Source organism: Desmodus rotundus, chromosome 13 (genome assembly GCF_022682495.2).
Source record: "Desmodus rotundus isolate HL8 chromosome 13, HLdesRot8A.1, whole genome shotgun sequence".
NCBI lineage: Eukaryota > Metazoa > Chordata > Mammalia > Chiroptera > Phyllostomidae > Desmodus > Desmodus rotundus.
Genome location: NC_071399.1, coordinates 41,223,923 through 41,247,893, shown reverse-complemented (window position 1 = coordinate 41,247,893; position 23,971 = coordinate 41,223,923). Strand labels below are relative to the sequence as shown.

The 23,971-nt window shown below is 40.1% G+C and overlaps 1 protein-coding gene across 7 annotated transcripts in view; it reads left to right on the top strand.

Annotated features, from left to right (window-relative positions):
* The window catches only part of CLYBL (citramalyl-CoA lyase), a 327,539-nt gene that overhangs the window by 278,995 nt on the left and 24,573 nt on the right, over nt 1–23,971 (top strand). The window contains exon 8 of one of the 7 annotated variants that reach the window (XR_006653760.2): nt 23,196–23,351. The exons of 4 other annotated variants lie outside the window; for them this stretch is intronic. Coding sequence is in view for 2 of the 3 variants with exons in the window: in XM_045186656.2 (XP_045042591.2) it covers nt 2,064–2,210 (147 nt within the window). In the remaining variant the exon portion in view is untranslated. Of the gene's footprint in view, nt 1–2,063; nt 2,226–20,195; nt 20,990–23,195; nt 23,352–23,971 lie in introns of those variants that run through there. 2 more of the 7 variants (XM_024578801.3, XM_045186656.2) reach the window with 2 other exon arrangements.

The window sequence follows — 23,971 nt, the reverse complement described above, 5'->3', positions numbered from 1 at the left end:
AAACTGATGGTTTATGGCCCAGTGAGACACAAATTTCTAAAAGACCTTTTTTCCCATCTGATGAAAAATTTCCTTCAAGAAATGTTTTTGAGTAGAAATGACCCAAAAAGGCAAAATTACATATTTTTCCTTTCCCTACTTCTTGCTCCCATCTTAAATTATATTCTTCCCTAAGACCAAAGGTTTAGCTGAAATGTACAGTTAATGCTGGTAATTGTGTTTTCTATAGCAATAATAATTATTGTTACATAGTTTTAATAATTATTATTGAAAAATAAAAGTTCTACCTTTTTTTCCTTTTCTCTCCCAATAATGATATTCATGGAAATACTTAGATCATGAGTAGATAAATTATTGGGGTCCAGTCTTTGGTCTCATATGAATTTTTTGTTTTATTTTAATTAGAAGTTCTAAGGAAAGAAAGTTTAATTCCCTTAGCCTAATGTCAGGTGACAATACTTTACATTAAATAATAATCTGCTCATATAATCTGTCACTGTTTGGCAGATAGTGATACTTATGACTACTTTAAGAATTTTGCCTGGTAAAATAGTTCCCACTAATAATTAGGCTATAGGTTGACATTAAGGACTAAGGTCATCTTCTCCTATTTAAACCTGTTGAAAAGTCTAAACATTCCACATGCTCTATGTTCCTATTTTAATTCCCATAAGCTAAAATATTTCTATTTAGCTGACATCACTTCTGAGATATATATCCACAATATTAATCAACTTGATTCTTTCTTCCATCCTTCCAGAAAAGTATATTTTGAGATGCAAGCTGTATGTCATTAATTATTTGAACTTTGAATTACTTGATAAAATATTTTAGCCAGGATAAATCACTTCCATGTAACTTGTTTTAAATTTATAAAGAATTTTCTTGGAAGTTAATTTTATTTTTATGTCATTTTTTCATAGTAATATTGATTCCAATAATATTTGAAAATTTGCCACTAACTGAATTTATTATTGCCTTTTTAAAAATATGATTTTAACAGTTTTTTAGATTTTTATTAAATTTATTGGGCTGACATTGGTTAATAGAATCATACAGATTTCAAGTGTACATCTGTGTATATTGTTAACAGGTTTTTTTTTTTAATCAACTAAGAATTGTATGTAGTATGAAAATTAGATCATTGAAATGAAAAAGCTCAAGCAAATAATTAGTTAATATTAGTTGACATCAGTGGAAATTATAATTTGTTAATAAACAAATATGTATAATACACACTATATATGCATTCATGTATGTATGATGCTGTATATTTTTTCATGTCTATATTATAAATTTAGTGCTAAATTTTTTCTTTTTCCATATTCATACTTCTTGAGCAAAAATGACAGCTAAAGGAAACAGTTGCTTTTCAAAAATGATTGACAATACCAAGAAATCTTAATATAAGAATTTACCATTTCTTTCCAAACGGAGGCTCTAACAGAAAAATGTGAAAGAATAGCAAAATGTAGTGCATGTAACCAATTTTTTAAGGTACTTTGCTATACAGGTTTCAAGTGTATATTTGCAGTATCTGCCTGCAAATATGGCTTTGCTTCATTTTCCATTTCCCAAGCATTCTGGTTTATTGATATCATTGCCACATGTGCTTTATTTTGTTTCAGAAGGGTTTTGTTTAACTTTTTCAAGATTTTTCATTTGTTATAGCTTCACAAACTGACTAAACAACAAGGGGAAGTGTTCATCTTTAAAATCTAGGTTCAATTAACAACTATAAAAAAGTCAAAAATAAAATCACTGACTTGATATAACAACTGTCAATAACACACATAACTGAAACGTTCTAATTTCACTGGCGCCAGCAATAATGCAAATTACTGTTTGTATTCATAAGCAAATCCTCTACTGAAATATAAATTAGGAACTTATATCTTGATAAAGAGAAAAGAAAAAGTTTATTTTTCCTTATGTAAGTTTTTCATCTAGAAAATTGAAAAGAATACCCCGCACACCCACACACACCAATATTGAGAGCAACTTATTTTCATAGGTTATCTGATTACAGCTCACACACCTTTCATTTGTGTTTCCAAATGCAGGGCTTTACAAAAGAAATACTGTTTGGTCCAGAGGGCCTTCTAAAGGGCTCCCTGAGAGAACTCGGAGGTCTCTCTAGCCAAAAATATTGTTTCTGCTTATTCAAGTGCCAGAAATCCCACTGCCACCCTTGCACGCAGATCAGATAAACCATCTACAGATTTGGTTGTTGTCTGTGTCAACAGAAAGGGTTGGTTCCACTAATAGACAACAATGTATCTTCCCACACCCGAGCTTCCCACCACCCACAGCCTTTCCCCCCTTTATCTGTAAATTGGAATACTAAAATCTGACGCAGTGATTTTTAGTGAAAAAGAAAGATGAAGGGACATAACTCTACTTTTGAGATTCTCATTCGTTACATTTCTCTCTTTATTTCCTTGTTTCTTTAGTATTTTTAGAAAAACCAGTATATGCCATAATTTTTATTTGAAAAGTCAAATTCTTAGAAAAGCTGAGAGTCTGCCAATGATGACCTTAAGGTTGACTTAATTAACAAGAAATTGCAGATTTCTAAACATTGAAAACAAAGTGATACAACTCTAGTGCTGATCATATTCTATTTCACATATTTTCAGTGGCAAATGGCTGGTTCAGTATTAGAGGATAAGAGATTTTTGTATATAGGTTAAATGTGATAACTTTTAAAGTTGTTTGCTCCATCCTTAATTTACAACACATTCTTAAGTATATTTTAATCAAAATAACTTTTTCTTGTTCATATTTTTGAGGATTTTTTTTTTTTGCTCAGCTTCAATTAAAAAGAGTAAACTTTTTAGTTGGATAAAGTCTCAGAAATTTTCTAGTCAGATCCCTTCAGTCTGCAATTTCATACACCAAAACCCAACAAGGATTTGGAAGTTGTCTGAGGTCACTCACAGCCAAGGTGGTGATAGAATCCCAACCAAAATTCTGGGCTTACTTGACAAATAAAGACATGAACATGGCATAAACGCAGTTTTGCTTTGGTCGCAGAGAATTCCACGTTAATGACCAAAACCTTAAAAGCATTTGGCCACAAATAAAATGTGAATTTGGAGAGTTCAGATTAGCATCTTTTTCTTAGCCATACACTTTTTTTTTTTTTTTGTCATGAGCTGAAACTGATGAGGCAAGAAAGAACCCAGAGTATCCATGTGTCTTCCCAGCCACTATGTTCCACATGCTCCCTCCCTCACAATTCTGTCCTGTACTTCTCCACCCGTCCTCCCCCAGAAAGACTTCTTAGCTCTGATCACTGCAAACCCCATTCCGTTTTATTAGTCTCTTTATTCCTTCATTCATTATGTTTTATTCCTTCAGTCTCCTAAAGTAGACTAGGAGCCTTTGGCAAAGAGGCAGTATCTCGTCCCAATCTCAGTTCCATCTCCCTCAAAGGACAGGTTCCCAAAGTCACATTCTCAGTGACATCTGTGGTTGCACAAACAGGCCATGGCTTTCAAAGTCTTTAATAGCAAGATCTAAATAAGAGCCCTGAAAGGACAGTTTTACTCCTTGGACGTCTTTCTCTTCCCTTTACAGTATTGCTCCCTCTTAGTATGTTTGACTCTGTATGTGTATTTCTGTATATGTCTCCTGTTCCTCCCTCATCTTCCTCTCCAAGAATTCTTTTTTGTTTCTTCCTTTTCTTAATATTTTTCTTTCTCACTACATCATCTCTATATCCCCCCCCACCATCCCTTGCCTTCTCTCCTTTAAGTGATTTTAATAGAGAAAATCAGAGTATTCTTTTAATTTTTGTTGTATTTATTAAAGAATTTTTGAATTATTTTTTATATTAAAGGCAGATCAATGAAATTTTATTATTAAAATATATAAATCAAGATTTTCTATAATTCATTTCTTTTTCTTCCATTTTAGGTTAGTGGATCTCAATAAAAAAGGGGGGGGTATTTCTTACCACTACCCTAGAGAGTAAAGAATTCTCTCTTCTGTATCACTTACCACCCAGCAGCATCTTGGACAGAAATAGGAAAACAATATAGAATTAGCAAATACTATTTAGCAAACTGATTTCTAAATTTCTGACACTGTTAAAACTTATTTGTTGTACTTTCATTTACTGATTTTAGAGAGAGAGTGGAAAGGGAAGAGAAAGAAAGAAACATCAATATGTTGTTCTGCTTATTTATGCATTCATTGCTTGCTTCTTTTATGTGCCCTGACCAGGGATCGAACCCACAACCTTGGCATATGGGGATGACGCTCTAACCAAGTGAGCTGCCCAGCCAGGGCTCATTGTACTTTTTTAACACTATATGATGCTGACCTTTTGTTTCCTTCTAGAAAAATGGAAAGAAAAAAATGTCACCACCTATTCCATCAATTATTGTTATCAGTTAGTTATGTATTAGTAAATCCTTTAAAGTGGCTTCTAGTTAACATTTGTTTGGTTAGATGTGTTTTTCCAAGAAAGAGTAAGCCTAGACTATATGAAATAAAAGTTAACATTATTGGTCTTAGCTGCAAGCTGCTAAAAATGGCCTTCATTCTGTGCTTTTCTGGTAGGCAATACCAGCATAAATTTGACATGAAATATTCTAAATTAAATAAAAATATTTACACATTTATCTCAGTGTTAAAAAAGTATTTGCAGACAAGGTTTCTACTTTTAGCAAAAACAATCTGGAAGGGAGGTGATAGTTTCAGAACTCTAGATAATGACTAAAAAAATCAATGAGTTATACAAACTTAACAATGGGTAAATTTTATAGTATGCAAATTATACCACAGTAAACCTATAAAAAACTGAGAGAATTAAGCACAATATCTAATTTGCTAGCAAATGTGGAAACTTCTTTTGATTTTGCAACATGCTTATAAATCCAATTGTTTCACCTCAGTAGGTAGCTTTCCACATGGGGAACTTGGCTTGATTTTTCCAGATTTCCTTATCAGAAGATATTTAAAACAAAAACTTGTCTATTTCTGTCTAATCACTCTGCCTGAAAAAATTTAAAGATAAATCTTGCTGCCTACATTTCATGACCTGAGAAGAATTTCAAAATCAGAAGGCACCTTTGGTCTTCCTTATCCATTTGTGAAATAAGGATGGCTCTGGTCCACTGAGACCTTCCATCTGGGCCATATATGAGTCTGGACTGGCCACATATTAAGATAATTGACCCGAACATTCACCTCAGCTCTCCTCCCTACTGTGCAGTCATCTCCACCTGCCCTGCCAAATGCATTTTCCAAACCTACAGCTTCTTTTTTTTCTTTTCCACCTTGCTAAAACTGTTAGTAAAGTCCCAAATTAATCTTAACAAATGTACAGTACTGTTTCTATTTTCTATGTAGAGTTAAAGCTAAATCATTCCTTTTTAAAAAACAAAATGTTAATGATGTCTACTCATTTTACATCTACTCAATAGCCGCATTCCAAGGAATTTCCTCCTTTTTTACAAACCAATTGGGCCTTTGTCTTTGCTAGGACTTCCTTATCCTGCTCATCCTCTGTCCTTCCTTCAGTTACCTCCTCAGCAAAAGGGTGCTCCCGGTTTCAGGTCACCTGCATTTGATTAGTAGCTCCTCCAGCTGATATTCTAAGTTTTTAAATTCTATTAAGTCCATTGTTTTCCAATACTGATGCTGTGTCAAATATATAGCACCCCCAAGTCTAGAATCTAGTTTATAAGAGTTTAGAGAGGTCCTGACTGGATAGCTCATTTGGTTAGAGCATTGACCTGATATCCCAAGATTGTGGGTCAATCCATGGTCAGGTGACATATAAGAATAAACCAATAAATGCATAAATAAGTGGAACAACAAATCTGTTTCTTCTCTATCTCTCTCTCCCTCCTCCCCCACATACCTTTGTCTCTCTAAAATCAATCAATAAATTATTTTTAAGAAAAGAGTTTAGCCCTGGCTGGTATGGCTCAGAGGTTGAGCCCCAGCCTGCAAACAAAAAGGCTGCCAGTTCAATTCCCAATCAGGGCACACGCCTGGGTTGCGGGCCAGTACCCAGTTGGGGGTGTGCAAGAGGAATTTGATCGATGTTTCTCTTGCACATCAATGTTTCTCTCCCTCTCCTTCTCCCTCCCTTCCTCTCTCTCTCAAAAATAAATAAAAAATAAATAAGTAAATAAAACCTTTAAAAAGTCTAGAGGGGATAGAAAGCTTTAGGGATGAGTTGGCCTCTTCTAATTGCATCTTCAAGAACACTGATGTCTCTCAGAAGCCTTAAAGTTACCCTGAAAGCATAAAATCCTGTCATGACTCAAACACTGTCTCTCACTACGTCTTTCTGTGACACACAGAATTAAACCATCCCTGGCTAACAGGCAGTAGCTGTAATTGCAGCAGCAGTGCGGCGGTGACTGCGGTGGGGGTAACAGCAGTCAGGCAGAGGTGATAGCATTGGTAGTGGTAGCGGCAGCAGCCTCAGCAAGCACACGGTCACAGCAGTGGTGACAGTAATGGCAGCGGTGGTAGCAGCTGCAGTTTCCATGTACTAAGAGCCTGTTTGTGACAGACCATTGTACACATGGTCTTATTTAATGCTCACAATAACTCCACAAGGGAGCTATTATCGTCCCTATTGTACAGATGAAGCAACTGAGGCTCAAAAAGTAACATTATTTGCTGTGGATCACACACAACAAAAGGAAGAATCTGGGTTCAAATTCAGGTATAGCTGACTCAAAAGCCCATTTTCCTAACCCATGCATCAAATGGGAGAACCCGGAGAAGCAAGTCCCTTTCTCTCCAGGTATCTTCATATACTTTTTTGTCTCTTGCAGCTACTGAGTACTACCTCAGAATGTGCCCATCCTAGAGAGTTGACATTTCTGCTTGTTGGAAAGTCACAGAGGGGCTGCTTGGCTAGGTCATCCCTGGTGACCTCTCAGGCCAGTACTGATCTGAAAGGTGGAACTCTGCTGGGAGCATTCAGGGCCCTCCATTCCATTCTCCATGGATGGTTCTGTGCTCCTTTTACAGCCAGAGCTATGGGGCAAAAAGGATGGTAGGGATAAAGAGGGAGCTTCTCCAGACTTTTCCACCTTTCAGAACTTGGAAAATAAATTCAGTAGGCTGCCCAGGTTGCAGGATCCCCAACATCTCACACCCACTCTGAGACAGGGGCTGCCAGGACCTTCCCAAATGGTTCAATAGGCCCAAATTGTCATTGCATTCCCCAGTCAGGTACGAAACTAACTCCCTTTAGATAATGCAACTGTTTCATTATTATGAGTCATTTACAAGGCTTCCCCGTCATATGTGATTCAATGTCACCTGTTAGAATTTCAGTGCTGGTAATGAGAGATTAGCCCAATGTGAGTTGTTGCCCATGTTGAATGACTTCACTAAAACTTTTAGAAATGTCACATAGAGACATATTAGTATCTATCAGTTGTCTGGCCTTAGATGTAAATGATATTGAATTTTAATTCAGAACATTATTAAAATACCTATCAAATTATCACTATAATCTAAAGTGTTAAAAATGTTCTCTATTTCCCAAGTCTTCAATAATATTCTTGTACTCTTTTAATGGCAATTTTAAAAGATGTTTATTCATAAAACAGTTACTGATATTCAGAAACATATATAAGGATGAAATGTCACTGTCTTTAATCCTTTTCATAAATGTTTTGGGTTTTCTTTTTCAGGACCTAAAATGTCATTCACACATTTATTGTTAGGTTTTTTTTTCTCACTGAAAATGTCCTTTGGTATCTCTTATATCAAAATAATTACAATAATAGCTTTCAAATGAAAACTCAGGATAGAAGCATGTTATATTTTAGTAGTTTCCAAATTCAGTTACTAAAATTGCATTTTCACATATTTGCTTACCTGCAACTTACGTATATATCATTATTTTTTCAGCTTCATCTTAAGTAATAATATCTATGAAATAACTATTTACATATGCTATTGTAAACTACATGTCATGTATTTTTACTATATGTCATGTATTTTTTATACATGACATCAAAATAAAATTTAAAAATGTATAGTATACTCTATATAGAACAAACATATATTTAAAATGTTTGTATACTCATCACAGGTAGCACAGATAACAGCCATACTTTGGGATATATAGATTATTGGGAAGAGTTTGAGATTTGGGATGAAAAGCCTTAAATTCTAATCCTCTCCTTCTCACATTAGTAAATTCCTTTAAAAAGATTAATAGTGAACCACAGTGTTTGCATCTGTTAATCAGAAATAACCATGCTGCCCCAGCCGGTGTGGCTCCGTGGATTGAGCACCGGCCTTTGGACCAAGGGGTCACCAGTTCAATTCCTGGTCAGGGCACATACCTGGGTTGTGGGCCAGGTCCCCAGTAGGGGGCATGAGAGAGGCAACCACACATTGATGTTTCTCTTCCTCTCTTTCTCTCTCCCTACCCCTCCATCTAAAAATAAATAAATAAAATCTTTTAAAAAAGAAAGAAAGAAAGAACCATGCCTTCCCTACTATAAGTGAGAAAATGTATTTGAAAATATTTTGTAAAAGTGTAAAGTACTATCAGATGAAAACATTTTTATTTTTTGGTGCTAAGTCTTCCTAATAAGATTGAACTCTTCCAATTTTTAGTTTGGAAACAAATATCCTAGGGCTTACTGAAGGCTATAAGAGTATAAACCACAGTTGCTCCTCAAGAGAGAATGAACTATCATCTTCTGGCACCCAGAGAGCCATCTGTGCATGGGGGGGTCAGTCCATCCATGATGGTCCCACTCAGAAGCAATGCTGAGATGGGCTGGGCCAGCTCTTAGCCTTTCCAGTGTTGGGTCCCTGGATCACCAATGGAAAGAGGGAAAGTGTCCAGAATAAAGGAAAAGAAAAAGTGGTTTAACTTCCTCTCCTTAGGATCCAGAAGGAGCAAGAGTAGGGCACACCAGGGCAGGCAGCAAGAACAGAGGGATTCCAATGAGTTCCAGTCTTGCTTCATGAAGCAGAGATTAAGTCTTACTTGCTTTGTCATAAAGTGAACTGGCTAATGAGTAGTAAAACCAATATTTTAAAATGTCTGTCTTCCAGATCGCTTTAATTTGGGCTAGTTTAGGCTCCCTTTCCTCAGGCCTGAGTAATCCCTTCATCCATAGAGCCTTAGAAAGATATCATACTGTAGTCCTTTGTTTTGTTTGATCTATTGAGTCACTGGTGACCAGAAACATGGGGCTCTTGAGGAAAAGAGAGAAAGCCAACCCCACTCTCAGTCTCCATGTGCTACTGCCCATTCCCCCATATCTCTCTTGACCTTCATTTGGCATCCCTGACCTTCTAAACCTGACTTTAAAAACACCTACCTATTCCTGGATTTCTGGTCGAGATATAGAGGCATAGATAAATGTGGCTTACCTCCTCGCAAAACCACAGCAAAATTACATCCAAAATATAGAACAAACATCACTCAGAACCATCAGAAAATTGAGTTGTATGGAAATATGACAACTCAGGAATTAAAGAAACCACATTCATCCAGATGGGTTGGAAGGATGGAGACTGAGACCAAGTGATCTCAAACCCATGTGCGGTGGATATAAAATGCAGGGATATCTTGGGAGCGAGGGATCCAACCCTCATACCAGACCACCCAGCCCAGAGTTCCAATGCCAGGAAGATAAGTCCCCAAAACTTCTGGAAGAAAGCTGTTCCTCCAAAACCACTGTCGGTTGGGTCAGGAAGAAACTGGCTTCTCAGGCTTCTCTGAAAGAGCCTTGCACCACACGTGGATTTATTCAGAGTCACTCATTCTGGGCTCCAGCACCAGGGCAGCAGCTTGAAGGGCACCAGTGGCCTACGGGGAGGAACCGAAGTGCTTGGCATCAGGGCAAGAGCTGGAGGACAGCTTTCTCCCAGATAGAACTGCAGACAGTGGACATTATACCTTTTCTGAGCCCTCCCCAATATAGAGCCACAATGCAGCAGTGCTATATCTGAATCTCCATCCACTTGGCTTGCATAGTAAGCCCTGCCCTGATGATTTCCTAAGGGTCCACCCCATCCATCTTACAGGCCCACCCAAGCAACCCTCCCACCCTGATAACAGTGGCTTTCCCATAGGAAGGGCTGGGCTAGACACAGGCTTCAGACTTTCCAAAACCGCTCAGACAAGCAAGAACTGAGCTCATTTGTTGAGCTCACCGAGGGCCCCAGGCCCAGCAGTAGCAGCAGCCACCTGCAGATCACTTTAGATTTATACCAAGGAGCCCCAGACAGAACACAGGTGGAGGGTGACTAGCCTGCAGCACCTGGAACACCCAGAGCCTGTGCACCCAGTGGACAGTTACAGAGCACATCAGAGCACCACCCAACCACCCCCACAAGCCACAGAGGGAGGTGGTTGCTGGCCAGGGGTCTCAGCCAGTCCTACCACCTGTCTAGTTTGGGTAAATCCCTCCCATTGACCTGCTGACAGCAATTAAGGCTCCTTTACAAAAGGAAGGAGTACTCAGCCCATATGGAGGGATCACCTTAAGTACACAGCTTGGGAGAAAGGGGAGGCTATGCCACTAGATCCTATAGGACACCTGCTGCATCAGGCCACACTACAAAGGCATGGAGTCAAAGCAGCTCTACCTAATACATAGAAACAAACAGGGAGGCTGCCAAAATGAAAAGACAAAGAAACATCCCGAATGAAAGAACAGATCAAAACTCCAGGAAACGAACTAAACAAAATGCAGATAAGCAATCTATCAGATGTAGAGTTCAAAACATAAGTTATAAGGATGCTCAGGGAACTCATTGGACACTTCAACAACATAAAAAAAGACCCAAGCAACAATGAAGGATATACGAACTGAAGTAAAGAACAATTTACAGAGAATCAATACTGGAGTGGATGAAGCCAAGAATCAAATCAATGATTTGGAACATAAGGTAGAAAAAGACATCCAATCAGTATACCAAGAAGAAAAAAGAATCCAAAATATCGAGGATAGCTCCGGCTGGTGAGGCTCAGTGGATTGAGTACTGGCCTGCAAACTGAAAAGTTGCCGATTCAATTCCCAGTCAGGGCACATGCCTGAGTTGCAGGCCAGGTCCTCATTTGGGGGCATGTGAGAGGCAACTGTTTCTCTCTTGAACAATGATGGTGTCTCCTTCCCTTTCCTTCTCTCCAAAAGTAAATAAATAGAATCTTAAAAAAAAAATTTAGGATAGTGTAACGAGCCTCTGAGATTACTTCAAATGTTCCAACATTCACATCATAGGGGTGATGGAGAAGGAGAAGAGAAAGAGCAAGAAATTGGATGTTGGGAACCGCCCTGCCTGTTTCAGAAGCTGTAAACCCCCATGGCTAAGACTGAGTGAGAGACCTTGGGACCATAAGCCACTAAGGAGACAAAGCTTATCTCCCTGGCAGGGGCGCCACCTCTGCCCACTTTACTTCACCCTGCTTGGGCCCCAGTGCACGACCAGTTGGCCAATGACGGGTAAGATTCCTCAAGGGAGGGACGACCTAAAACAGGCACGATGGAGGGGCCCTCAGGAAACTACTTGGGGGGCTATAGACAAAGGGGGTGATTGACCCTCGCCCCTCGGCTTTGACAAAGCCTGAGTCCTCATTCTGTCTGCAAGAAGTCTCCTAATCTCTTGGCTGCCCTACTTCTCCTGCCTGCCTTAAGCCTGAAACAATGCCGAGGTGGGTGTGGACCTGTGCTGGAAAGGGCTGATTCCCCTGGGTGATCAGCCCTAAGAAAGATGCATAAAATCCTGTGAAACCTACTTTGCTAATACCTTCAATTTAAATGATAAGGATCCAAGCATGAAATGACTTTGTTCCCCAAAGTTTTATGGCCCTTTAGCTAACTGACCCTGACTCTAAATAAGCCCTCATAGTTCTTTGAATGTTATCTATTGTTTGATCATTACTGCCTGACAATGATTGAACTTTACGTATATGCCCTGTATTCCTATGCAAATTAAACTGAATAAAAGCCCATTGAGGAAAAGACTCCTGGCCCTTCTCCTTTGAGAGATCGGCCACCTTTCCTCCCCAAGCAAATCATGTCGTGGTAGACTTATTCTCATCTGTGGCGGCCAGGAGGGTGGGGGGAGCCCTGCAGGTGGAGCCCCCCCACAATTGGAAACCTATTTGAAAAAGTAATAAAAGAAAACTTACCTACTTTGGTGAAGAAAATAGACATACAAGTACAGGAAGCACAGAAAGCCCCAAACAAGATGGACCCAACGAGGACCACACCAAAATACATCGTAATTAAAATGCCAAAAGTTAAAGATAAAGAGAGAATCTTAAAAGCAGCAAGAGAAAAGCAGATAATTACCTACAAAGGAGTTGTCATAAGACTATCAGCTGCTTTATCAAAAGAAACTTTGCAGGCTAGAAAGGGCTGACAAGAAGTATTCAAAGTGATGAAAAGCAAGGACCTACAACCTAGATTACTCTATCCAGCAAAGCTATCATTTGGAATTAAAGGGCAGATTAAGTGCTTTCTAGACAAGGTAAAGCTAAAGGAGTTCATCATCACCAAACCATTATTATATGAAATGTTACAGGGACTTATTTAAGAAAAAGAAGATCAAAACTATGAACATTAAAATGGTAATAAATACATAGATATCAACAACTGAATCTAAAAAACAAACTAAGTAAACAAAAAGAATAGAGGCAGAATCACAGATATGGAGAACATTGGAATCATGGCCAGTGAGAAGGGGGTCTGGGAGAATGGGGGAAAAGGCAACGGGATTAAGAAGCAGAAATTGGTAGTTAACAAAATAGTTAAGGGGATGTTAAGAGCAAGTATAGGGAATGGAGTAGCCAAAGAACTCATATGCATGACCCATGGACCTGAACAATGGTAGGGGGTGGGGAGTTGTCAGAGGGAGTGGAGGATGCTGGGTGGAAGAAGGCAAATGGGGGAAAATTGGGACAACTGTAATAGCATAATCATTTTAAAAGAAAAGCACCTATTCCTCAAAGTCCTACCTGGGAAGGACTGTCCTTGATTTGATAGCTGTTTCTGTGGCTCCTCTGTCCTTGTATCATTAATGTAATATACATGTTTGCATTTTAACTGTTAAGTCATTTGCATGAGTTAACCTGACCCCAACCCTACATCACATTTATTGAGGTTAGATACTGTGTCCTATTGGAAACTCAGCAAGTGTCAGCCAACTGACTAGTGAGTATTACCAGACCAGGGAAAAATCAAGCAGGGCAGAAAGACACCAGCAGATAAAGGAAAGGAGAAACAGAAGACAGATTCTATCTTCCTATATCATGACCCCCTCAGTTACCCAGCTCTGGCCCCACAAAAGAACCAAGCTCCACTCTGAACCACACTATGGGTACTGGGTTCTGTGAACTCAAAGAAATACGAGATGGGGCCACTGCCCTCAAGCGCCTCACAGCATAGTGAGAAAGACAGCAATGTAAACGATTAGAGAATTCTGTGTGCGACAAGGGCTACAAAGGGAGGCTGCCTAGGGGAGAAAGGGAGATGGGTTAGCCCTACAGGGACTGTGACATTCCTGTGCCTTGAAGCCCAAGAAGTTTGCCAGATAGACAGGGAAAGGAACTTGAGAGCAGAGTGTGGGACAGGTACTGGGGTATGTGTGTGTTGGTGGACTGACAGGAGACGAGGCTGAGAGCAGAGGCAGGGCCTGGTTTCATCAGTGGAGCATAAGGGTCCCTGCCAAGGAGATTACACTTGATCCTGTAAGTTCAAAGGGAGCCAAAGCAGGGTTTTAAGCAAATGGATGATCCTATTCGATGTTTCAGAAAAATTGCAGCAGGATCCCAGTTACGAAGGTGCAACTCCTCTGTTAAATGTCCCAACACTCTCTCAGTGGGACCTCTATCAGCCAGCCTAGGAGTCAGGCAGCACCCCCACTGAGCTTTGGGGGACAGGCAACAGAATTTACTCCTTAACAGGAACATCATAATCAAATTGAGAGGGGACCAAGGCCATACTAGGACCAAGGTGGTAAGTTGAAAAAATTGGAAAGAAAGCAACAGTGTCTATCACAGCATCATCTTGACAGATTTTGAGGGGTATCAAGGAGCAGTTAACTTTGTGGGTAAGGAAGAGCTATATCACAGAAGGTCATGGCTGGGCCTGAGAGGATTTAGCAAGTAGAAACACAACCAAGATTCTGAAGCGAAAATTGATAATGGCCAACACTGACTTAAAGTTTTAGGAATCCCTTGGGAACTGTTGTGAGGTAAATAATTCATTGGGTATAAGACTGAGAGTCACAGAGGAGGAAAAAGAAGGACTATAACAGCTCTGCTCAACCACTGCCATTAATGCCACCAGAGAAATCCCCTCATAAGGACTTGCCCCAACGCCATCATTGAAAGGCACCAGGGAGAACCCCCTAAAGGCCCAAAGAAGTTATTTGAAAATAAAGTACTAGTAGGGAAAACACTAGATCAACTTATGGCCTCTAGAAAATTACTCTTAGAGTACTCTAGAGAAGAAAAATCTCAAGTACTAACTGCCAGAAATGTAAAACATATGAATATTTCCCATAGATATGATCACTATTGTCATCACCACCATCACCATCAATACTTTTGCCACCAAATTATAAGTCAGATTCTCCCCCCATGAAGAACTTCAGGGTCTGATAAAATTCACATATTTCAGTGCCTAACTTTCCACCAGGCAATGGCCAAAGTGTTAGAAAAACTACATATAGCCCAATAATAATTGTTTTCTTCTTACACAGATAACACCCAGGAGACTTACATGTGTATAGTAAGATGTGCCAAAGCGATTGACCAATCATTTTTTTTACAACAAATAACTCAATAGGTAATTGTTGAATAAAAGTCCATTGTGCAAGAAGCTCCATGGCAACTGTAGCAGGGAATGCATAGCATGCAGTAGGTATGCAGTATCATATCTGAGTGAGCTGTGTACTCTGACAAAGATGATCCTGATTGGAAAGGGCAGCCATTTCAGATCATCTGGTTGCTCCATGCTCATCCCACTGGCTTTTCCTCTAGTTCTCCTCGCATTATGTAGGATCTGCTTCTTCCCTGTTCCTCCCGCAAACTGTAAGCTCCTTGAGGGCTGGGAATTGGACCCATATCAAACCCAGGGGAGCTTAAACAGAGCTTCTCAAACTTAAATGTGTGTTAGAATCATCAGAGAATTCCTGGCCAACCCATGGGCCTGTATCAAACCATGATGGGCTGTAGAATCCAGCCCAAGAATCTGCTTGTGCACCCTCCTCCTGCCTCCTGCCCCCGCTGATGATTCTGATTCAGGCAGTCAGGAATCCCACTCAGAGAATATTTTTCAGTTGATAAGCCCAGGGTATATATAGTCCAGGAACGCAAGCTTTGGATCAGCTAGAGCCAGGTTTTATCCTAACTCTATTATCTATTAGTAACAGGGCAGATATGTAACAAATTTCTTAAGTTCTTTGTGTCTCTGTTTCCTCAGTTATAAATGGGGATGAATACGAACTCACAGCAATTAGCAGAATGATGGTTGCCAGAAGCTAGGGGAGGGGTGCTGCGGAGTAGCTGTTTAATAGGGATTGACCAAGTTTTGCTTTTGCAAGATAAAAAAGGTCCGGAGATTGGTTACGCAACAATGTGAATATGCTTAACGTTATTGAACTGTACACTTAAAAATGATTATTATGGTAAATTTTGGGTCCTATGTTTTTACCACAATTAAAAAGAAATAGAAAAAAATATTGTTAATGGGGATGGACATTACGTGAAATAAAGTATGTCCAGTGCAAGCAAGGCACAGTTCTGGGCTTTAACTGCTCAAAAAATTACAGCTATTACTATTGTTATAGCCATGGTTGTTAAGGTTTTTAACCATGGATGAATTACTATTTAAAAGCATTTTAAACCAAATTATATAGTCTAAATCTTCAAACTGATGGAAGTTCCTTTATTTTGAAAATAGTATGTGTGCCAATTTATCAGGAATGCACTGGACTATGAAACTGAAACTTATCTGTAAGCATTTATTAAGGAATGTTTCAAACCCTCCCTGCAAATGTAAGTAGTTTGACAAAGTGTGTTTTTCTAAATCCTGACCAACAGGCCATTCACATTTCACAGGTAGATCCATATGTTAAAAAAACAACCCGTAATGTAGGTTGATATGTTAAAGCAGGAGGATATTCATTTTAGGCCATCTAATTCTTTTTTTTTTAATAGTTTGTTTTTAAAGATTTTAATTATTTATTTTTTTAGAGTGGGGGAAGGGAGGGTGAAAGAGAGGGAGAGAAACATCGATGTGCGAGAAACATTGATTGGTTGCCTGTGGCACACCCCCGACTGGGGACCTGGTCTGCAAACCCAGGCATGTGACCTAATCGGGAATCGAACCAGTGACCTTTCAGTTCACAGGCTGGAGCTCAGTCCACTGAGCCACTCCAGCCAGAATTAAGCTGTCTAATTCTTTTTCTTTTTAAGTATCTTTTATTGATTATGCTATTATAGTTTTCCCAATTTTCCCCCTTTTCCCCCCTCCACCCTGTCCCCCCAACCCTCCCGCATCCCCACCCCCCTTAGTTCATGTCCATGGGTTGTACATATAAGTTCTTTGAGTCCTGTTTCCTATGCCATTTTTTATATCTCCCCATCTATTTTATGCCTACTAATTATGCTTCTTCTCCCCTGTACCTTTTCCCCCCTATTCCTCCCTCTCTACTCCCCACTGAACTCTCTCTGTGTGATGTCCATTTCTCTGATTCTGTTCCTGTTCTGTTTGTTGGCTTAGTTTTTGTTTTCATTGTTTTTCTTTTCTTTTAGGTTCATTTGTTGATAGTTGTTAGTTTGTTGTCATTTTACTGTTCATATTTTTTATCTTCTTTTTCTTAGATAAATCCCTTTAACATTTCATATAACAGGGGCTTGGTGATGATGAACTCTTTTAACTTGACCTTATCTGGGAAGCACTTTATCTGCTCTCCCATTCTAAATGATAGCTTTGCTGGGTAGAGGAATCTTGGATGTAGGTCTTTGTCTTTCATGATTTCAAATACTTCTTTCCAGCCCCTTCTTGCTTGCAAGGTTTATTTTGAGACATCAGCTGATAGTCTAATGGGCACTCCTTTGTAGGTAACTGTCTCCTTTTCTCTTGCTGCTTTTAGGATTCTCTCTTTGTCTTTAATCTTGGGTAACTTAATGATGATGTGTCTTGGCATGTCCTTCTTTGGGTCCAACTTCTTTGGGACTCTCTGGGCTTCCTGGACTTCCTGAAAGTCTGTTTCCTTTGCCAAATTTGGGAAGTTCCCCCTTCATTATTTTTTCTTTAATGAAGTCTACTGTGTTCTTTCATTTGGGCCACATTTCTTTGTCTTGGTGCAGCTGATACGTTGTAAGGGGGCGGGGCCTTAGGTAATCACTCAGGCAGAGCAACCCTCTTTGCTGCACTGTGGGGGAGGGGCCAGAGAGGGAACAGTGCAGCCGGCCTGCTGTTCCCTAGCCCACTTTTCAACGAACTCTCGTGTAAGACTGGGAGAAACTCCCACCACTCCCACTGCGGCTGGTGCATGGCAACACCAGCCACAGCCCACAGTCAGCTCCGAGACTCAGTTTTCCCCTTAAGTCAGCCCCTCCAGCACAGCCCACTGAGCTCTGCAGACAGCCCCACCCCTCAGCCACCTCGCATTGGTTTTTCTGAGTTGGCCAGAGTGGTCTGCCTTACTGGTCTGGTTGTTCTGGTTGATTTTTTTCTTTAATTCCTTGGTTGTTGGAGTTCCATGCAGTTTAATTTTCTGGTGCTTTCGGTTGTTTATTGATTTTAGATTGGTTGTTATCCTCCTATTGCTTGTGCGAGGAAGTGAAGGGTTTCTACCTATGCCTCCATCTCTGCCAGAACTCTGAATTTAAGCTCTCTAATTCTTAACACTAATATCCTCTGTTTGCAGAAATGAAGGAAACAACAAATATGTTGAATTTCATTTTCCAGGTTAAGCTTCACAAAGGAAGTTAAGCAAAATCTGCCACTGTAGAAAAAAGAAATGATATCATCTGTCTATAAACACTACATAAAATACTACAGGAAATATTGCATTTTTGCTGTGAATGTGGAACCCAAAGCAGGTTTGGGGTACATGGCATAGACCCAAAGCCATCATTTTGATTCTCTGCACCTCATTTTGATTTCATGTACATCTATGCTATTTTCGTCTTGCCAGCCTATTATTTAAGCTTTAGCAGGAAAAATGTCCTGTTTTACAGGGCCATAATCTGCTTGGTGGGTGGATAACCAGGAAGCCTTTGGTCTTTGTCATTTACTCCAACAAGGTAACTAGAGTATCGCCTTGTAAAACAGCATGGGTCCCACGCCCTGATTTCATGTGTCATGCTAACCCACAGAACATCCTTGGAACTTCTACCAAATTCATAAAATTGATCATAGTCACAGAGATGACCAAAATTAGTTCTAGGCTGAAAAAACTAGTCAAAGGCCAATCTGAGAGTATAAACAGCAGCATTGGAAATGACGTATAGTATAGGATTTTAGACTACACAGGTACTCATATGAATCAGATTTATCATTCCAAGGCTGAGAAAGTCATGCATCACTTAATCACAGGGATACTTTCTGAGAAGTACATCATTAGGCTATTTCATCATCATGTAAATATCATAGAGTGCATTAAATCTTGATGGTGTAACCTACTACACACCTAGGCTATATTATAGCCTATTGCCCCCAGGCTACAAACCTGTACAGCATGTTACTGTACTGGATACTGTAGACGATTGTAATGTGTTGCACTATGACATTACAATGGCTATGACATCACTAGGCAATAGGAATTTTTCAGCTTCATTATAATCTTATGGGACCACTGCCATATATGCGGTCTTGGTCATTGACTGAAACATTTTTTGTGGTGCATGACAGTACTGGTGACAATTCTAATCCTAATGGCTTTTAAGTCTCTCTATTAATTGAAAGACAAATTCTGAAGTCATTGCTAAGGATTCCCTGCCAATTTTTTTTTTACTTGCATCCTATATACAACACTATGTTATTGTGGGAGATGGGGTTTCCAGAGAGCTGGGGAGACCCATCCAGGAAGTCCTGAATAATGACAGCATTGACGGTTGACAGGTAGTACTTGTGAAATCCAGAAGTAGATGGCAATATATGCAAAAAGGCCATCAGCTAGGATTTTGACTGTTCCAATCCACCTCCAGATTCAAAAGTCCTGCTTTCCACTTACACCAGCATCCTTGCCAACAGGTAGAAGGAAGGAGAATTAAGATGAAGAGCTGTGAGATGAACAGCAAAAATAAGTGATTAAAAGAGCATAAATATCCAGACATTAACTTGTATTCTGGGCATGCTGCCTTCTTTCCATTAAGATTTTCTTTTTCTGATACACTAAAGGAATTACCTTATTACCTAAATGTGGGGGTCTGTGATGAAGGCTTGAAATTCTGAGACCCAATTATTAACTTTTCCTTGTCATATGACCTCAGAAAATCACTTTTCCCTGGCCTGTTTCCTCATATAGAACAGGACCTAGATCACATCCTTCACTCAATAAGTATTTCCAGACATTAAAAAAAATGAATCTGTAAAATTAGGATAAGCCAGGAGAGATCAGAGATTTCTTCCAGTCTCACCATTCAACAGACCTATGATTTTTTTGTTATGGCTCCCTCGTGTCCCTTGTCATTCTAATCCTCTTCTGAAAGTGTGTACCAACAGGGAAATCTCTTTTTACTCAGTACAATCCTATCTTACATTTTTTCATCACATAATAGTGTTCCCTCTCAATGATGTTACAGCAAGAAGAAAGCATTTTGCCGTTAACCTTTTCATACGTTTTTTTCAAACAATAATCAGTTGCCAGAACATATTACTGTTTTTAAAGTTCTATATATTTCAGAACCTATAAGGAAGTATTTACATTTTCCTTCCACAGTTGTTTTCTGCTTGATTTTAAGAGTTAAATGAACAGTTTCCAATACCTTGTGTCTGATGTTTTTCCACTCCATTAAAATGCTAACAGATTTTTTTTTCCTATTTAGAAGGCAAAAGACCTTTCCCCTGTAATTTACTCTGGCTTTCTCAAAAGTGTGGTTGGAAAGTCAGTATAACTCAGGCAGAATCTAAAATGTTCTTGTTGTATAAGTGTGTGCCTAAAGAAAGCCTATAATTTCCGAGCATTCTTTCAGGAAGTTTGTATTCTCTGTTTTCCAGGGAGCCTTTACTTTCCAAGGGAGTATGATCGACATGCCATTACTGAAGCAAGCCCAGAACATTGTTACGCTTGCCACATCCATCAAGGAAAAATGATCTGTTAAATTAAGCTCTCGTCATGTGGGTTGAACGTATGCACTGGGTTTCTTAAAGACAGACCATAATACCCAAGGCAACTTGTTAGTATGCCAGATTGGAACTTTTCTCCATTTACAGTTCATGTTAATCACATTTGTTGTCGCTGTTGTTATCTCAGTGGCCACTTATTCCTCTAAAATGAACTTTCTTCTTTTTGGTCCCAAGTTTATTATTTTATTGTCCATTTATGTGTTATAGATAAGGACTTGTTGTTTCACAGGGAGATAAAATAGTAGGGAAAGATGATCTGTGAGGGGCAATTAGATCTTTCCCAATATGTGTACTTTCTTCATCTTCACGTTAGATGTTTCCCATATTATTTGCTTGTTCACTTGACTCCATAAATAATTTTAAGGAAGGCCAGGCTTTTAAAAAATAATAACTAAATGAAGGGATTGTGTTTATTTCAATAGAAATCTGATTTTTTAAAAAAACAACAGATAATATAGAAAAGTTGATTAATGATCATATTGGTTTGTACAGATATTTCCAAAAATATCTTCAAAACTGATTACTGTTAACCTCTGCCCCCCACAATGAACATCCATAATCCTGCAACTGTTTGATGGTGGCTGAGAAAGTCCGCATCCTGGATGAATGCTTTGGGTCAACAGTTACCAGCAATTAAAAAATAAATGTGCATAAACACAAGACTATCCATTCTCCCCCTTGATTTCCCCATTTAATTGTTTGCCACTGAGCCCATTTCCCCTGTAAATGTATGGCCAGGACAGGGCCCCCTCAGCTATAAACTTGTAGCCTCTAAGAAGACACAATGGGGCAGAGCTGGCGCATATGGTCCCCTGTGAGATTTGCATCACATTAGAGATGCTGCTACAGGTCATATGGGTGGTGTGGTTAACGGGCTTAGTAAAGCTGTTTTGAAGAGGTTAACCCAGCTTGTAGGAAGGGTAAATAAACATAACAACCAGCCATTCTTCCCTATTCAGCATGTGCTCTTATATTGAAGGCTAAAGGGTATTGAAGCTGCGAAGGATCAACTTGTGTTTGCCAGAGGACGCCAATGAAATTTGAAACACCAACAATCAGAGATTTTGTTTCTGCCCCTCATTAAATCATGAGCTTTTGTGTTGAGACTCTGGATGACTGTTCTTTAAGAAATTAACAGAATGGGAAGTTTTAAACTCTACACCAACCTTTTCATGACCTACACAGCAGCGACGCTGCTACTCTTAGACAAACACCGCAGGGAAGGCTGTTCTGTTTATTTAAATTTGTAAATAGAAAACAGTTGTTGTTTTTTTTTAATTTTCATTTTTCACCTCCTCCTCTACCCTTTTTGTTTATTTCCTATATGGCCTCTACTAGGTGTCCCAACCAGGGGCCTACTTTCCCCTATCTCTTCCATCCCTTCAGGAAGCCCCGGGGGCACTAGAACTGGAGGTTATATACAAGGAAAAGGATCATGGAACCAAAGCAAAGCAGGAAGGCCCACACACCATCATGCAACACCCACCCAACCAAAGCATGGCAGGAAGGGAGCCACTTGAGTTTTGACAGGAATACCAGAGGAAACTGATCAAGGCAGAAAGTTTCTGGGGAAACACATTCTTGAGTAACAAACTAATATTCCCAAACATGAGATCCTTGGAGGCATCTCTTAAACAGAAAAGGGATGTGCTAAGTGGTCCTGCCTTTCCTTGGGCAGCGCATCTCCCCTCCTTGATGCACTCCCTTCAATTACTCATGAGAGCACTGTCACCCTTCACCTTGGTTGCTCTGTGGTGCTTCAGAGTTACCTGGAAAGGGAGGTGGGCGCTACACACATCCTCATGTGGAGGGGCTGCAAGGAGAAAGCTATCATCTCTGCCAACTTTCAAGGTGACTGGCCTCCAGCCAAACTGGGCTTCATGACTGTAGACGGGCAGTGGGCAGCAATTACAGGAGAAGCAGCCCCCACTCCCTCCCCATTGTGGCAACTGTGCCCCTCTAGGCTGGTAGCCAGGTGTGCACAGGGGTTAATCTAGGACCATAGGCGTCCACATAGTTGGACCCCTCTGATTAGAATGCAGAGACACAGAACTGCTCAGAAGGCAATGGCCTCGTCTCATTCTGACCTGTCATATACACACACACACACACTCCACTCAAGGTGCGAAAAGTGTAGACAGGACCAGTCTTAAGCAAAAGAGGAAAATAAAAACATTTCTTTGGTCCTGGCTGGTGTGGCTCAATTCACTGAATGCCGGCCTGTGAACCAAAGTGTGGCAGGTTCAATTACCAGTCAGGGCACACGCCTGGGTTGTGGGCCAGGTTCCCAGTAGGGGGTGCACAAGAGACAACCACACATTGATCTTTCTCTCTTTCTCTCTTCCCCTCTCTCTAAAAATAAATTTTAAAAATATTTTTTAAAAGTTATGGTTAAAAACATTTTAAAAAATAAACACTTTCTTTGTATTTCCCCCACCGGCAACTCCCTACTTCAACCCAACTGCCCTTTCCATCCTCTGAGTTGGTTCAGATAACCCCTCCAGGCTCTGACAGAATGAAAGGGCAAGATGGCCTAGTCTCCACCCCAGTTACACAGGCAACCCCCAAACCTTACATGGGAGTCTCCTCCAGTCCAGAGAAACCTGAGAGCGATGCCCTTCCCTGTGAGGGAACCTCAGATGCGCAGGTTAAGGCATTTGGACCTTGGGTAAATCAGGTCCCTTGGCAAGGTCTCTACCCACATCACCAGCAGACCTGTGGGTTCCCAGGTCCCCAGCCAAGTTGAGCCAGCCACCACACCCTTAATCTCAAAGCTGCACTTTGTTCAAACAAAACCACCTTGCTGTTTTAGTGTCCCCAAATGTCAGATTTACTATCTTCTTCATAACCCCTTGGTTCTGTTTATGGTAGGATAATGAGATAAGGACCCACAAGAGCCAAATCTGGACCAAGTACCCACTCTGAGCAGAGACTCTAGTGAGGGCCCTGGAAGAGATTAGGGTGAGAGACTTGTGCCTCATTCCTTGAAGAACAAAATTCCGGGACAAGGAGATGCTGGGAGAGAAGGTATCATTACTGTTTTCCTACCTGCATCTCTTTAGAGCCATGGGAGGGGGTGGGAGTGGTGGCTGTAGGTATCACAGGGAGGTTGGGAGAGAGGGAGGGAGGGCTGGGTGAACTGATCCCACTTGACATGATGGTGATACCCAACCCGGGGAATTCTCTGAGCTAGGAGTGAATCACAAAAAAGGGACTTTGCAGTAATCTGATTGATTAAAAACCACACCTGTTTATATTTTGCATAGCTCATCACAAGCTGCTTCACCTTATCATCCTCCTGTTATTAATTCTTGGGGCCTAAATTATGGGCAACACTATTAAAACATTATCAGAACTAATGAGAAACAATTACTTAGAAAATGAGCCTAGACAAGATTGAGTTGAAAACATCAGTGGTGATCACTGTAGATTAGTTTAATAAATCATCAGGTGCAAAGCAAGACTGACTGTATGTATGCAAAACCCTGTCACAGGAAAATGAAATGGAGACTTTTTGCATAATTTTTTCATTAATCTCAATAGGACCCGTGTGGTGTAGATTGTTTTATTCCCCTAATACCTTGCGGGGGGGGGGGGGTGGATGCCCAATAATGTCTTCATTGTTTTACTGAGGTCTTAATGACAAT